This window comes from Bos indicus, chromosome 22, assembly GCF_029378745.1.
Source record: "Bos indicus isolate NIAB-ARS_2022 breed Sahiwal x Tharparkar chromosome 22, NIAB-ARS_B.indTharparkar_mat_pri_1.0, whole genome shotgun sequence".
Lineage (NCBI taxonomy): Eukaryota > Metazoa > Chordata > Mammalia > Artiodactyla > Bovidae > Bos > Bos indicus.
In genome coordinates this window covers 47,227,131-47,240,907 of record NC_091781.1, presented here as the reverse complement: position 1 = coordinate 47,240,907, position 13,777 = coordinate 47,227,131, and the positions used below count along the sequence as shown (strand labels likewise).

The window sequence follows — 13,777 nt, the reverse complement described above, 5'->3', positions numbered from 1 at the left end:
CCGTGCTGGGCTTGTGTCAGTCCCGGGTCAGGGTTGTGTGCTCACCAGAGATGGGCGTTGACACCTGTAGGGGTAGGGCTAGCACACAAGGTGGGTGAAGCAGAATGGACCGAGGTGTGGAGAAGGGAAAGCATGAACTTGGGAGCATAGTGGAAGGGAGCAGGTCAGCCCGTGACGTGCAGTGGATGCTCTTGCAGGAGAGGAGTGAGGAGGCTGGAAGGGACAGAAGGGTGGAAGGTAAGGGTGTTCACAGGGGCTCCAGCTGGCATTGAAAGGAAGGACCTGGGAGACGCTGGGATCAGCTGTTCTCTACAGTCTGACTGTTGAGCCCAGGCTTGTTCTAGGAAGGGTTTTTGGTAATTTAGAAAGATTCCTGTCCTGCTTGTTTTGCTTTTTGGTACATATGCGAGAATCCTAAGTTCTCATGTTTTTATAGCCCCCTTTCAGTCTGGCCTTGTTGCTTAATGCCTTGTCTTTTTTTCTTTTTTTTTCTTTTCTACCTCCTATTGGGACCCATGAGTACTTTATGTGTGCCCTGTATGGTGTTGGAAAGTGAAAATGTTAGTTGCTCAGTCATTTCTGATTTTTTGTGACTGCATGGACTGTAACCCACCAGGCTCGTCTGTCCATGGAATTCTCCAGGAAAGAATACTGAAGTGGGTTGCCATTTCCTTCTCCAGGGGATCTTCCTGACCCAGGGGTCAAACCTGGGTCTTCTGCATTACAGGAAGATTCTTTACCATCTGAGCCATCAGAGACCGGTATGGTGCTGGATGCTGGGATTACAAAGACAGTTAGAAATGATCTCTGCCTATAAGGAGCCCAGGTGGAGGACCCAGAAGGGATGTGTGTGTGAATGGGGAGACTCTGTGTCTTTTACTGCCAGGGTGTATGCCAGGAGACCTCTGCAAAGACTTGAGCCTTAGGGGTGATGAGCAAAGCAAAGAGATAAGCCTTACCTGGCTCACGAAGCCTCTGTTGATCTTTTGACAGCAGGTGGGGACTTCTGTGAGGGTAGGGACCAGGCTTTCTGAGGGAGACACAGGTGCTCAGGGATGCATGAATGGAGAGAGATTCATGATGGATGAATGTTTGTATCACAGTGCTAGTAAAGGGATCCTTGAAAATAGGACAGCTGACCTCCAAGTACAGGTAAGGATCCTGGCATCAACTGTTCCCTGCTAGTTGAGTTTCTGTTTCTCAAGGCTCTGTATGGGGTTAACTGGTTTAGAGACTCTTGCTTTAGAGCCTCTCCTGCTTGGTGAAACCTCACTGTTGAAAGAAGGTAAATCAGGTTTCAGAATTAGATGTTCAGCTTTCATTTCTCTAGTGACTTGGGTCTCATAGGGGACTTTCATCCACATAACAGAGTGGTCTCTGGTGAAGACTTGGTGCTTTCTGCTTTCTTAAAAGATGGTTTGGCTGGCCCTGCTCATCCAGGATCCCCTGTTAGTGAGGTGGATCCCTGCTGGTGTCTGGGTGGGTGTGCCTGGCAAATGCAGGGAAATTGGGGTACAAGAATTATGTACTCTTCTTGTTTGGCCTGGAGTAGGGCTTTTAAGTGGAGAAGGCAATGGCACCCCACTCCAGTACTCTTGCCTGGAAAATCCCATGGACGGAGGAGCCTGGTAGGCTGCAGTCCATGGGGTCACTAAGAGTCAGACACGACTGAGCGACTTCAGTTTCACTTTTCTCTTTTCATGCACTGGAGAAGGAAATGGCAACCCACTCCAGTATTCTTGCCTGGAGAATCCCAGGGATGACGGAGCCTGATGGGCTGCTGTCTATGGGGTCGCACAGAGTCGGACACGACTGAAGCGACTTAGCATAGCATAGCATAGCATAGGGCTTTTAAGATACAGCCCCTGCCCAGGGGCCACCTCACTTCATGTTCATCTCTGGGGGGCTCGCTTGCCTCTCTTCAGTCGCTGCATTCCTTCATCCTTACCGTGGTGGCTTCCTTGTGCTCCCACCCACCTGGGACTCTGGCTGCGTGTCTCCTCTGTGCAGCCTCTCACTGTCCTTCACCCAGGTGCGTGTTCTCACCCTATCTGGTAAAGAACCTGGCCTTTTCTGGTGGCTTCCTTTCAAATCACTAACCAGCATTCTTTTCTCAAGTGAGCAATCCTCTTGTGAAGTAATTACCTCCCCTTCTAAGGATTGTTGTTTTGCAAGATTTTTCTTTAACACTGCATTTGCTTAACGTAGAAGGGTATTTGTTTCCTAAGAGTCCTTTTGAACAGCAGGATTGGGGGCCAGGATGACCTGGCTTCTAGGCAGATTGGTCTGCCATGCTCTTCAGGCTGTGATTGGTCAGCTGGCATCATGGTAGAATCTCTGTAGTAAAGAACTGCATTAAAGCAAGGTTACATTTCATATAATCAATTCCATCAAGTAATGTGCGGAGGATTTTGGAAAGAGAAGCCAAAAATCTTCAAAAAGGAGAGAGGGGAGGATGAGAGAGGGATAAAAGAGCCCTAAACAATTCAGTTTCACAAATAGCCCTTGTATTATTGTGGCAAAATTACTTATAAGTAAAAGCTGCAGAGGGAAAACAAGCTGTGTTTGGTAGGTGTAGTGTACTCTCTGTTCCCTTTCTTGTTTGTCTGCTCTAAAGTATAGTGCTGTGTTGACGTAGAGACGTTACTGCTCTGAATATTGATGGGAGCAAAAGCCTTTTTTTTTCTTTCTGTTTGGCCCAGTAAATAAAGCAGAAAGGATAAAAAGGGAAGAAGAATTGTAAAATCGACATGCTGTTTCCTGCTTATCTTGTTCCCTTACAATTCTAACTAACTCTCAAAAACATCCTGACGGTCTACCTTTGGTGGCCAGGGTCCAATTTGAGGGCAGCAGATTGGTTTATTCAGAGAGTTTTGCTTCTGGTTAAATCTTCTCCTTTTAGGTCTCTAAGTTAGGGTCACTACCTCATCAAAGCCTTCCCGAATCTCTCCTCTGCAGTCAGTAGTGACGTCGGTCACTGTTCTTCAGAACATCCACAGTGGCCTGAGTGTATACCCCGTGGGAGCTCACCAGCTGGGGATGTGGCGGTGAATGGGAAAATGAGCCCTTGCTCTCACGAGGCTCACAGGGACTCCAGAGAGTAAACAGAGGAGTCCTTGGAGGTCTGCCTGGGGGACAAAGTGGCACACATGCTGTTGCTCTGGGAGATTTCAGCTGCTCACCCCAGCCTGGAGGGTGTGGCTGCTGTGCAGAGGGAGTAGGTCATGGTCCAAGAAGGTCTTGCAGCCTGGTGAAGGGTGGTGTGGGGTACACGGGATGAGCCAGACCGAGAGAGGACCTATTGGGCGATCTGGAGGAAGCATGAATGTGGGGGCTGGGGATGAGCAAGACTTTTAAAATTGAAAACACATGGACTCGGGCTAACTTTCACCACAAAGGAATTTATTAGACCACTCGGATGGTGTTCTGAGGATCAAGTGGTGCTCTTGAGGGCATGTGAGGAATGACACGGACCTGAAGGGAAGAACTGATGAACTGGCTTTTCAGCATGACCACTGGGGAGTGGAGAACGGGGATAAAGGCTGGGGTACCTCCAGGGTTGGACAGTTCCCTGCTGGTAAACAGGAAGAATGCAGTGGCAAAACTCAGGGAAGTCCCATCTGGGACTCGTCTGCGATGGAGGGGTAGTACTCTGGTGGCAGCTAGAGCCCAGGGTGGCCTAGACAAAACATTGCTTCTGTGGAGCAAAGCAAGTCCTTGCAGGAGTGGTGGTGGTTTAGTCGCTCAGTTGTGTCTGACTCTGCAACCCCGTGGACTGCAGCATGCCAGGCTTCCCTATCCTTCACTATCTCCTGGAGCTTGCTCAAGCTCATGTCCATTGAGTTGGTGATGCCATCCAACCATTTCATCCTCTGTCATCCCCTTCTCCTTCTGTCTTCAGTCTTTCCCAGCATCAGTGTCTTTTCTAATGAGTCGGCTGTTTGCATCAGGTGACCAAAGTATTGGAGCTTCAGTTTCAGCAGGGGAGAAAGGGTCTAACCCTTTGGCCTTATCAGAGGGCAGAACTGCTTATCAAGGTGCAGAACTGTTCTTTGTCAGTTCCCTCTCCTGCAATATCTTCTGTGTATCACATCTGAAACCCTTACCTCCTGCACTGGACTAAACGTTTCAAAGATAGGAACACTGTGATGATGTTTTTCTTATCTTGGCTCCTGGAGTGGGGCCCATCGTGGAGAAGAGGTGCTCACTAAGTATTTCCTGAGTCAAATTTATTTGCCCTCTTGCACTAGGCATCTTAATAAGTGAATTCCATGACTTCTGTTTTCCTGAGGCATTGGTAGCTTTCCTCAGGGCTCACAGAGAATTAATATTAGCAGAGGACTTTATGGTCCATGTAAAAGAGTTTTAATTAGGATTTTTCACTTAGTTGTTCTTTAAGTAGCTTTTTGCCAGCACATACCTCTTGTAAAATTGACCTCATACATCTCAACAGTCCATATTTCTTTTGAAACCCAAGCCATACAAAGAAAACCTTAGTAAAAGAGGAAAGAACTAACATTTTGAGACTTGCTGTTGGATGCATTTTCTACAATTCTTGGAATTACGTAAGTTGGAATCAGAAAGATTCTGAGATTCCCATAGCATGAGGGTGGCATCTCAGAGATCTGTGGCAGTAAGATGAAAGTGGCTACTGAGTCTGTTACGGGCATTCCAGGACTGAGCCCAGGCTCCCTGGGAATGTGTGTGGTTACCCATCAGCACTGTCAGCTGGGAGAGGTGGCACACCAATAAGGTGGCCATGGGCTTGCCATCCTGAATCCCCTCCTCCCACACCCTTACTGTGCAGGTGAGGAAATGCAGGTCCAGAGGACAGGAGGGGCTTGCTGAGGTCATCTTGCTGCTCAGTGACAAAGCCGATCCTGACCTAGAAGTCAAGGTGGAAACCCAAGAGGAAGAGAGGGTCAAAGCAGACACATCTTCCTTTCTTCCCAAGGACATTCTGTTCAAAGCCCCGAGGGAATCTTTGTAGCACCCTTGGGCTTTCCTGGGGGCCTGATTGGGCGAGCTTAGGAGGAAAACATGCTGCGTTTTGCAAATGTGCAGAAATAACAAACACGCGGTTATGTCCTAGGCAGGGTCACCATGCACACATCAAGGCAGGTGGCAAGGAGCGAGCGTGCAGTCCAGGATGAAAAGTGCTTTACACGTAGTTGCTTATGAGACAGTCAGTGTTAGAATTAAAATGCCTTCTTGCTCCAGGTGTAGTGTTAATTGTTCATTTCTCATAATAAAACTTGGCTTGGAGTTAAATGCTAGTATTTCTGAGACACTGATTCTAACCCCTATTTCTTTTTCTTCTTCTCCCCCACCCCCAATTTTTTGTTTTGTTTCTTTGTTTCTCTTCACAGGAAAAAGTAGAATATGCCTTCCTGATTATTTTTACAGTCGAAACATTTTTGAAGATTATAGCATATGGATTATTGCTACATCCTAATGCTTATGTTAGGAATGGATGGAATTTACTGGATTTTGTTATAGTCATAGTAGGGTAAGTCCCTTTTATTTGGGGAAGTGTTTTTTTGGAACATGGAAGGTGGGGAGTAACAGAAAACAGTATTTTAAGGGCACAGGCTTGATGCTTTATGCTGGTGATTGTAGCCAGAACCTGTCAGGAGTTCTTTGAAGCCTGGCGATGCCAGAGACCAATTTGAAATTCTCTCATTGCTGTTACTCCCTCTTTGAGGAACGTGTTAAGGAAGGAAGTTCAAGCTCAGCTAGTGATGTGAGAGGGTTCTTCTTACAAGGCCTTGGGCCTTTACAAATAGGCCAGCTCTGCTGGTGATTTGAGTCCAATGTGTAGAGCTCTTATACTTAACACCCTGTTAAGTTAAAAAACCAAAATAAAGCAGTAATAAATCCTTCATAGCAGTGAGATACTCTGCTATTTAACATCCCTTGAGCAAAGCTATTAATTTTTTTCTGCTGCCTTGGGGAAAAGATTTGGCACACTACTATCCCATTTCAAGTAACAAAACAAGAGCTTGAAAAATGTCAGATATCCGGCATGAAGTGAAATAAGCCAGAAAATGCAGAGAAGCAGACACTATCCCCGCATCCTGTCACAGGAAGAAGACACCAACAGTTTGAGTTAAAGGAGAATGTTAAAAACCAGTGGCCTGTGTTAGTTTGGTCCTTCAACACCTGGAAATGTTTCCAGCAAGAGAGAAATGAATCAGTGTCAGAGGAATGCTGGGTCTTTGGACCAAATACCTACACAGGAAAATAAGATCTATCCCTTCACTCAGTCTTAGTTGCCTAGCTGTAAGATGGGTTGTTCCTAAAATGGTATGTATTCCCATAGAGAGAAATTATTAAATGGGCTTTCTGTTTTCATCTCCATAACTTCATTCAAATGCTTTTTGCAGTTGAGCAGGGTGATTTTTTCTTTTGGATTATTATTTATCATGAATCCTTTACTTTTTCATGGGAGACTAATAGTGCTGGATATTTGGAGAGTGGGATAAATTTTGAGCCTCTTCTTTCAAATCTAGGAAGATAGAGTGGGATCCAAAATGGTAGCCCAACAGTATTATTAGACTTATGGAAAAAAATACTAACTTTTGCAAAAGCCACCCTAGTACACTGGACCCTAAGGCATTATGGCAAAGATAGTGCAACTGAAATGAACAGGCAGTTGATATGTATCACACCTTCCTGTATTTGGTGAACTCTAACAAAGAATGGCAAGCAGGAGCCTTACAGGCCTCTCGGTTCTGGAATAATCTTGGTGTAACTCTCCTGACTCTGGACCGTCTGTTCATCTTAGCTCCATTTCTTTTGTCCCACCCTGCAATCAACTTTCCATCTCGAGGCACTTTTCCGACTATCATACAGCACAAAGACAGGGAGGGAATCAAGCAGAGAGTGGCGATCTCATTGAGTTGCAGAGACAGAGACGAGAGTTTAGGAAGGTTGAGATGGCTAAAATTGGAGAGGCATGGTATGGGAGCAGCGAGGGACCTATTCAGAGAAAGAGGTCCATAAATATGCCTTGGGGCCCTCTTGAGGTTTGGCTGAAGCCTAAGCTACACATACATGGGATGATAGTCCATAAGTCCAGGCAAAGAATACTACTAGGGAAAAAGGAAGAGCTGGGGGCTACAGCTGACTAATAACTAGGGTTCATATAGGTCTGGGATTTGTTCAAGTTATAACCAACCAGAGTGGAAAGACCTTGTTGAACACCCTGGACTGTCAGTAGAAACCCCAGAAGGGCCATCAATAGTACAGCTAAACTAACTCTTGAGTGAGTGTTGGCAAACTGTGATCAGTGGGCCGAATTCAACCTGCTACCAATGTTTGTAAATAAAGTTTTATTGTAACACAGTCACAAGCATTTGTTTACATAGTTGAGTTATGCGGTTTAGGTCCAGAAAGCCTAAAATATTTACTGTCTGGCCCCTTACAAAACAGTTTTGACAACTCCTGTACTACTGTAAAAACTACCTGAAACCCCTGCTAATAGTATTTGAAAAAAAGCCTGAAAAGGAGCAGACTGACTTTCAAGTAACTTAAATGCCCGCCAAAGCCAAACTCAACACTCTTTAAAGGAAGACAACAAAATCCAGATAAAGTGTTCAGCATCCAGTCAAATATTTCTAGACTTTGAAGAAATGTGATCCATAACTAGTGGGAAATTCCGTTAATAGAGGCAGACCTAGAAATGACAGACAGGATGGAATTAGTGGAGAATTACTTTACAAGCCTTTACAAACTATTATAAACATGTTTATATACTTAAAAGGAATATATGACCACAGTGAGAAAAGATGGGACAATGTAAAACAGAACCAAATGGAACTTTGAGAGCTGGAAAATATATCTGAAACGAAAAATTCCCTGGATTGATGTAACAGCAGAGTAGACTCAATAGAATAATCAAGTAATTTGAAGACATAGCAGTAACACACAAAAATAATGATGGAAAATAAAGGAATACCACCTTAGTGACCTGTGGGGTGAAGTGAAGTGAAGTCGCTCAGTCGTGCCCGACTCTTTGTGACCCCATGGACACCAGGCTCCTCCATCCATGGGATTTTCTAGGCAAGAGTACTGGAGTGGGTTGCCATTTCCTTCTCTAGGGAATCTTCCTGACCCAGGGGTCGAACCCCGGTCTCCCACATTGTAGACACACGCTTTACCGTCTGACATAATCTATTATTCATATACTTGGAGTCCCAGAAGATAGAAGATAGAGGGGAGACAAAAATATTTGAAGAAATAGTCCATATTTTCTAAACGTGATGAAAAACTTAGACTCACAAATCCAAGAAGATCAACAAAGCCCAAAGTGAAGACGAAGAAAGCTGCGTCAAGGCATATCATGATCATAATCAAATTGCTCAAGACCAAAGATAAGGAGAAATCTTAAAAGTAGAGAAAAAGTAATTGTAGACCTCTTGTCAACAACTATGCAATCCAGAAGACAACAGAGATTTTTAGAGTTCTAGAGGAAAAGGTCCACCTCGAATTCTTATTCAGTGAAGATACCTTAAAAAATTGAAGTAAGAAAAAATTTTTCAGACAAACCACAGCTGAGAATTTGCCACCAGGAGACCTGCACCTTAAGAAATACAAAGGAATTTCTTCACACTGATGAAAGACATTAGTAAGAAATACAAATCCATACAAAAGGAATGAAGAATGCCAGAAAGGGTAAATGCATGTATGAATATGAAAACATTTTTTCCTCATTTTAAAGTTTCTTTGTAGCAATTGATTGTTTAAAGCAAAAATAATAGCAGTGGATTGTGGGGTTTATAGCATCTATGAAAGTAAAATATAAAAATAGCATGAAGGATAGACCCAAGGAAATATCCATATAGCATAGAAAAGTGCTTGTACACTTGGTAGAATTATTTGAAGGTAGACAATGAGAAGTTAAAGAGTTTATGGTAAACCATAGAGCATAGACCAGCAAGCTTCAGCTCATAGACAAAAAAGACATTTACTGCCTTTTTCACCTCCTACATTGACAAAGTATTTTGCTGTCTGCTTTAACAGATTAAGTTTTATTGGAAGACAGTCACACTCACTCATGTTTATGGCTATTTGGTGTTAGGATGGAAAAGTTGACTAGTTGTCACAGAGACCCTGTGGCCTGCAAATCCTAAAATAGTTGCTCTCTGGCACTCCACAGAAAACTTGTGCTGACACTGGATCTAGAAGAGACACTCAAAAAATAAAGAGGTATAGTTGATAAGTCTGTATTAGAGATTAAATGGAATTCTTGAAAAGCTCATTTAATTCTTTTTTCAATAAGCAGGAAAGAAAAGTTTGGTGGATAGAGCAAGTAGAGAGCAAATAACAAGATGATAGATTTAAACCCAGCTATACCCTTATTTAAAATCCAGAGGTTATCAGATTTTATACATGTATTTGGTGTTAGGATGGAAAAACACTCAATTCTATAAGAAACCTAATTTACAAAGACAAATAATTTGAAAGTGAAAGGAGAGAAGAGGCTTCCCAGGTGACTCAGTGGTTAAAAAAAAAATCTGCTTGCCATTGTGGGAGTTTGATCCCCTGGTGAAGGAAATGGCAACCCACTCCAGTATTCTTTCTGGGGAAATTCCATGGACAGAGAAGGCTGGCAGGCTATAGTCCATGGGGTCACAAAGAGACGGACATGATTGAGTGACTAAACCCAACATAAATGGACAGAAAACTATATATCATGCAAAACTAATCAAAATTAAAAAAACCAATCAAAAGAAAGCTTTATTAATAACCAACAAAGTAGACTTCAGAACAGGAAATATTATCAAGGATGCAGACATTTCATAATGATAAAGGAGTCATTTCATAAAGAAGATGTACTGCTAAGTCGCTTCAGTCGTGTCTGACTCTGTGCGACCCCATAGACGGCAGCCCACCAGGCTCCCCCGTCCCTGGGATTCTCCAGGCCAGAACACTGGAGTGGGTTGCCATTTCCTTCTCCAATGCATGAAAGTGAAAAGTGAAAGTGAAGTCGCTCAGTCATGTCCAACTCTTAGCAGCTCCATGGACTGCAGCCTACCAGGCTCCTCCATCCATGGGATTTTCCAGGCAAGAGTACTGGAGTGGGTTGTCATTTCCTTCTCTAAAAGAAGATGTAATAATCCTAAACGTGTATGCGGTGTGTGCGTATGTGTATGTAGATTGGCTGGTAGGCTTATATGCTATGATGATATATGTGCCTAATAACAGATCTTCAAAATACATGAAGCACAAACTGATGGAAATGAAAGGGGGGAATAGAGAAATCTTCAATTGCAGTTGTACACTTTAATCCTCCTCTCTGGGAAGTGTTGATAGACCATCTAGCCAGAAAATCTTTAAGGATATAGGGACTTCTGAACAGTCCCATCAACCAACTCGAGGAAATTGATTTTTCAGAGCACTGTGCCCATCAGGAGCAGAATGCACATTCTTTTCACGTGCATGTGGAACATTCAGCAGTAAAGACATATTCTGGGTCATGAAACAAATCTCAGTGAACTTAAGATTAAAATAATATGAAAGGATGTTTTGAAAGAATTTAGCAGTGTTTTAAAGAAGCATGTAAATTTCTATATATTAGTCATGAACAATTTGAAAAAGAAATGTTAACAACATTATTATTTATTATATCATCAAACCCATGGACTATTGAGGGATAAATAGTACACTGACAATGACCAAACCTCCTGAGAGAAATTAAAAAAGACCTAAATACATGTTATCAACTGGAAGACCCAATGTTCCAATTCATGGACTGGAAGACTCAATATTGTTAGAATATCAGTCATTCCCAAATTGTGATATAGATTGAATCTAATCTAAATCCCAGTAAGATTGTTGCAGAGACTGACAAATTTATTCAAAATTTTATATGACAATTAGAGAGGCTCTAGACTAGCCAAGGAAATCTGTAAGAACAAACCTGGAACCTGATTTTAAGACGGTCTACAAAGCCACAGTTCTCAAGACAGTGTGGTACTAGAATAAGGGGTAGAAATACAGATCAGTGGAACAAAATAGAAAGTTTAGAAATACGCCCATATGGATGTGATCAATGGATTTTAGATAGAGGTGTCATGATGACTCAATGGATTAAGGAAACAATTTTCAACAAATAGTGCTGGAACAACTGTCCGTGTGAAAAAGACGACTTTCTCTATTCTTACCTCATACCATATACGAATAATGCCTTAAAATGAATCATAAACCTATATTTAAAGGCTAAAACTGTATTTATAGGAGAAAATTTTTATGACTTTGGGCTAGGTAGAAACTTCTTAGGACCTGAAAAAGCATTTGCCACAAAAGAAATAATAGAATTTTTGAACCTTATCAAAATTAAAACTTTTATTCAAAAGAGACACTGTGAAGAAAATAAAAAGATATGGCACAGATTGGGAAATAATATTCCCACTACATATATATGACCATGGACTTGTGTTCAGAATTTGTAACGAACCCTTATAACTAGAAGGTAAGAATATGACCCAGTACATAAATGGGCAAAAAATTTGAACAGATCTTCACAAAAGATGTGTAAATGGTCAACAAGCACCTGAAAAGATGTTCAGTGTTATTGATAATTGGAGAAATGCCAATTAAAACAGTGACATAGCATTACATACCCACTAGTATTAGTAAAAAGATTGACAATACCAGATGTTAAACAAGATATGGAGCAACTGGAACTCTTACACACTGCTTATAGAAATAGAAAATGGTCATATCACTTTGGAAAAGTTTGCCAATTTCTTACAAAGGTAACTATACAGTGTTCATATGACCAGTCCTGTTCTTGAGTACTTAACCAAAATAAGTTAAAATACATGTTCACAAAGAGACTTCATAGTAGAGAGAAACTGGTAACAACCCAAATATTCTTCAGCAGATAAATGGATAAACTCATTGTGGTATGTTCATATAGTGGAATATAATTCAACAATAAAATGTAGCAGCTTGCTGCTCCTGCTGCTAAGTCGCCTCAGTCGTGTCCGACTCTGTGTGACCCCATAGACGGCAGCCCACCAGGCTCCCCCGTCCCTGGGATTCTGCAGGCCAGAACACTGGAGTGGGTTGCCATTTCCTTCTCCAGTGCATGAAAGTGAAAAGTGAAAGTGACGTCACTCAGTTGTGTCCGACTCTTCGCGACCCCATGGACTGCAGCCCACCAGGCTCCTCTGCCCATGGGATTTTCCAGGCAAGAGTACTGGAGTGGGGTGCCACTGCCTTCTCCGATGTAGCAGCTTGGATGATCTCGAAACTATGGTGAACACAAGATAAAAGGAGAACATGCTGTATGACTCTATTCATGTAAGATTCTAGAAAAGGAAATAAAAACAAAACAACTCTACGTGATAAAACGGATAAAGTCAGTGGACACCTGAGGCTGAGCTGAGGATGCCTGTAAAGAGGCATGAGAGAACTGTTTGCGTGTTTGTTACTTGGGCTCATGCCTTTGTCAAAACCTGTCTCACTGTACTCATTAAATGCTTGCATTTTATTTTATATAAAGTAAGCCACAGTAAAGTTGGTTTACGTAAAAAAAATCATCTAAGAAACTCAAGTTGAACTGGCCTCGATCTTTTTTTCTCATTAAATATGAGGACCTTTAGAACATCAGATTATCCTTTATTTAAAATATGTACAAAAGTATAGTCAAAGAGCAGAAGAAAAGTTTAAAAAGGAAAATTTAATTGTTATGTCTTTACTTGAATCAAATTCCTACTCACCAAAGTTTCCAACTGCCGATTCTATCTTAATCCAATGGATTTTCCATTCCAAGTCAACCATGACCTATTGCTTTTGTCAAGATTCCCAATAACAGAGACGTTAGGAAAGTAATTGATATTTTCTAAAATGTTAACTGTTATAATGTGACCACAGGAAGGTTCAACGTGTCTACCAGAGCTGATGTAATTCTCTGTATAGAAAAGTTTGATCTGAGCCAACTTGTATTCCTCTCCTCTAAATTTTCCGATAAACATGTCTTGCAGGCATTCAAGCTCATCACGTAAGCTTTGTGAACACGAGGGGCTCATTCCCTTAGTTCTAATTTGTGTCAGTTTGGGTAGCTCCTTGCCTTTTCCTTCTGTCTGGAGATATGCTTTTAATAACAACTGAGGATCAAATACTTTCTTCTTTTGTCCTCATCTCTTCAGGCACACGGTACTTAGTTTGGTTGGGTGGAAGGGGAGGACAATGAAAGGTGTAATCTCACAGAATATTAGAATGGGAAGGACAGGCTTCTGTATCATTTAATCAGTTTTCTCAGTTTCCACCGACATAAACTAAGGCCCCAAGAAGGAAAGAGACTTTCCTAAAACCTCCTAGCTCTTAGGAATGGAAGCAAGGCCTGGCCCCTGAGGCCTCTGGCCGCCTGGAAACAACAGTCAGCTTTCCCTGTCTGACTCAGGCTCCTCAGTGAGGGGGGCATTGTTCACCTGTTTTCAAGGGCGTCACTGAAGAACGGGAGCAAAGGGCCATGTTGTGTACATTGCAAAACACTCATACTTGAAAGCAATCTTAAGTCACCACCTGCGTAAATTATTTTCCTAACCCTTTGGGATGAAAATTCCTGTGGCTGCTGCATTTCAGAAGAGTTGGAGGTTTTCTTTCTTCCTTTGGCTTTGTTTTTGTGACACTGTGAACTTGTTTGGGAGGGCAGACTTTTAACATCAGCCTTGACTGGGGGGGATTTACAGTAATGACAAAACTGTGCTAATGAGAGAGAGAGAGAGAGACCTGTCATAAATGGGATACATTTCCCATAACCAGA

At 42.3% G+C, this 13,777-nt stretch overlaps 1 protein-coding gene across 14 annotated transcripts in view; it reads left to right on the top strand.

Annotated features, from left to right (window-relative positions):
- CACNA1D (calcium voltage-gated channel subunit alpha1 D) overlaps positions 1–13,777 on the top strand; it is a 371,067-nt gene that overhangs the window by 175,367 nt on the left and 181,923 nt on the right. For all 14 annotated transcript variants that reach the window (XM_070776478.1, XM_070776476.1, XM_070776482.1 and 11 more), the window contains exon 4: positions 5,370–5,509. In XM_070776478.1, coding sequence (XP_070632579.1) covers positions 5,370–5,509 — 140 coding nt within the window. The remainder of the gene's footprint in view (positions 1–5,369; positions 5,510–13,777) is intronic.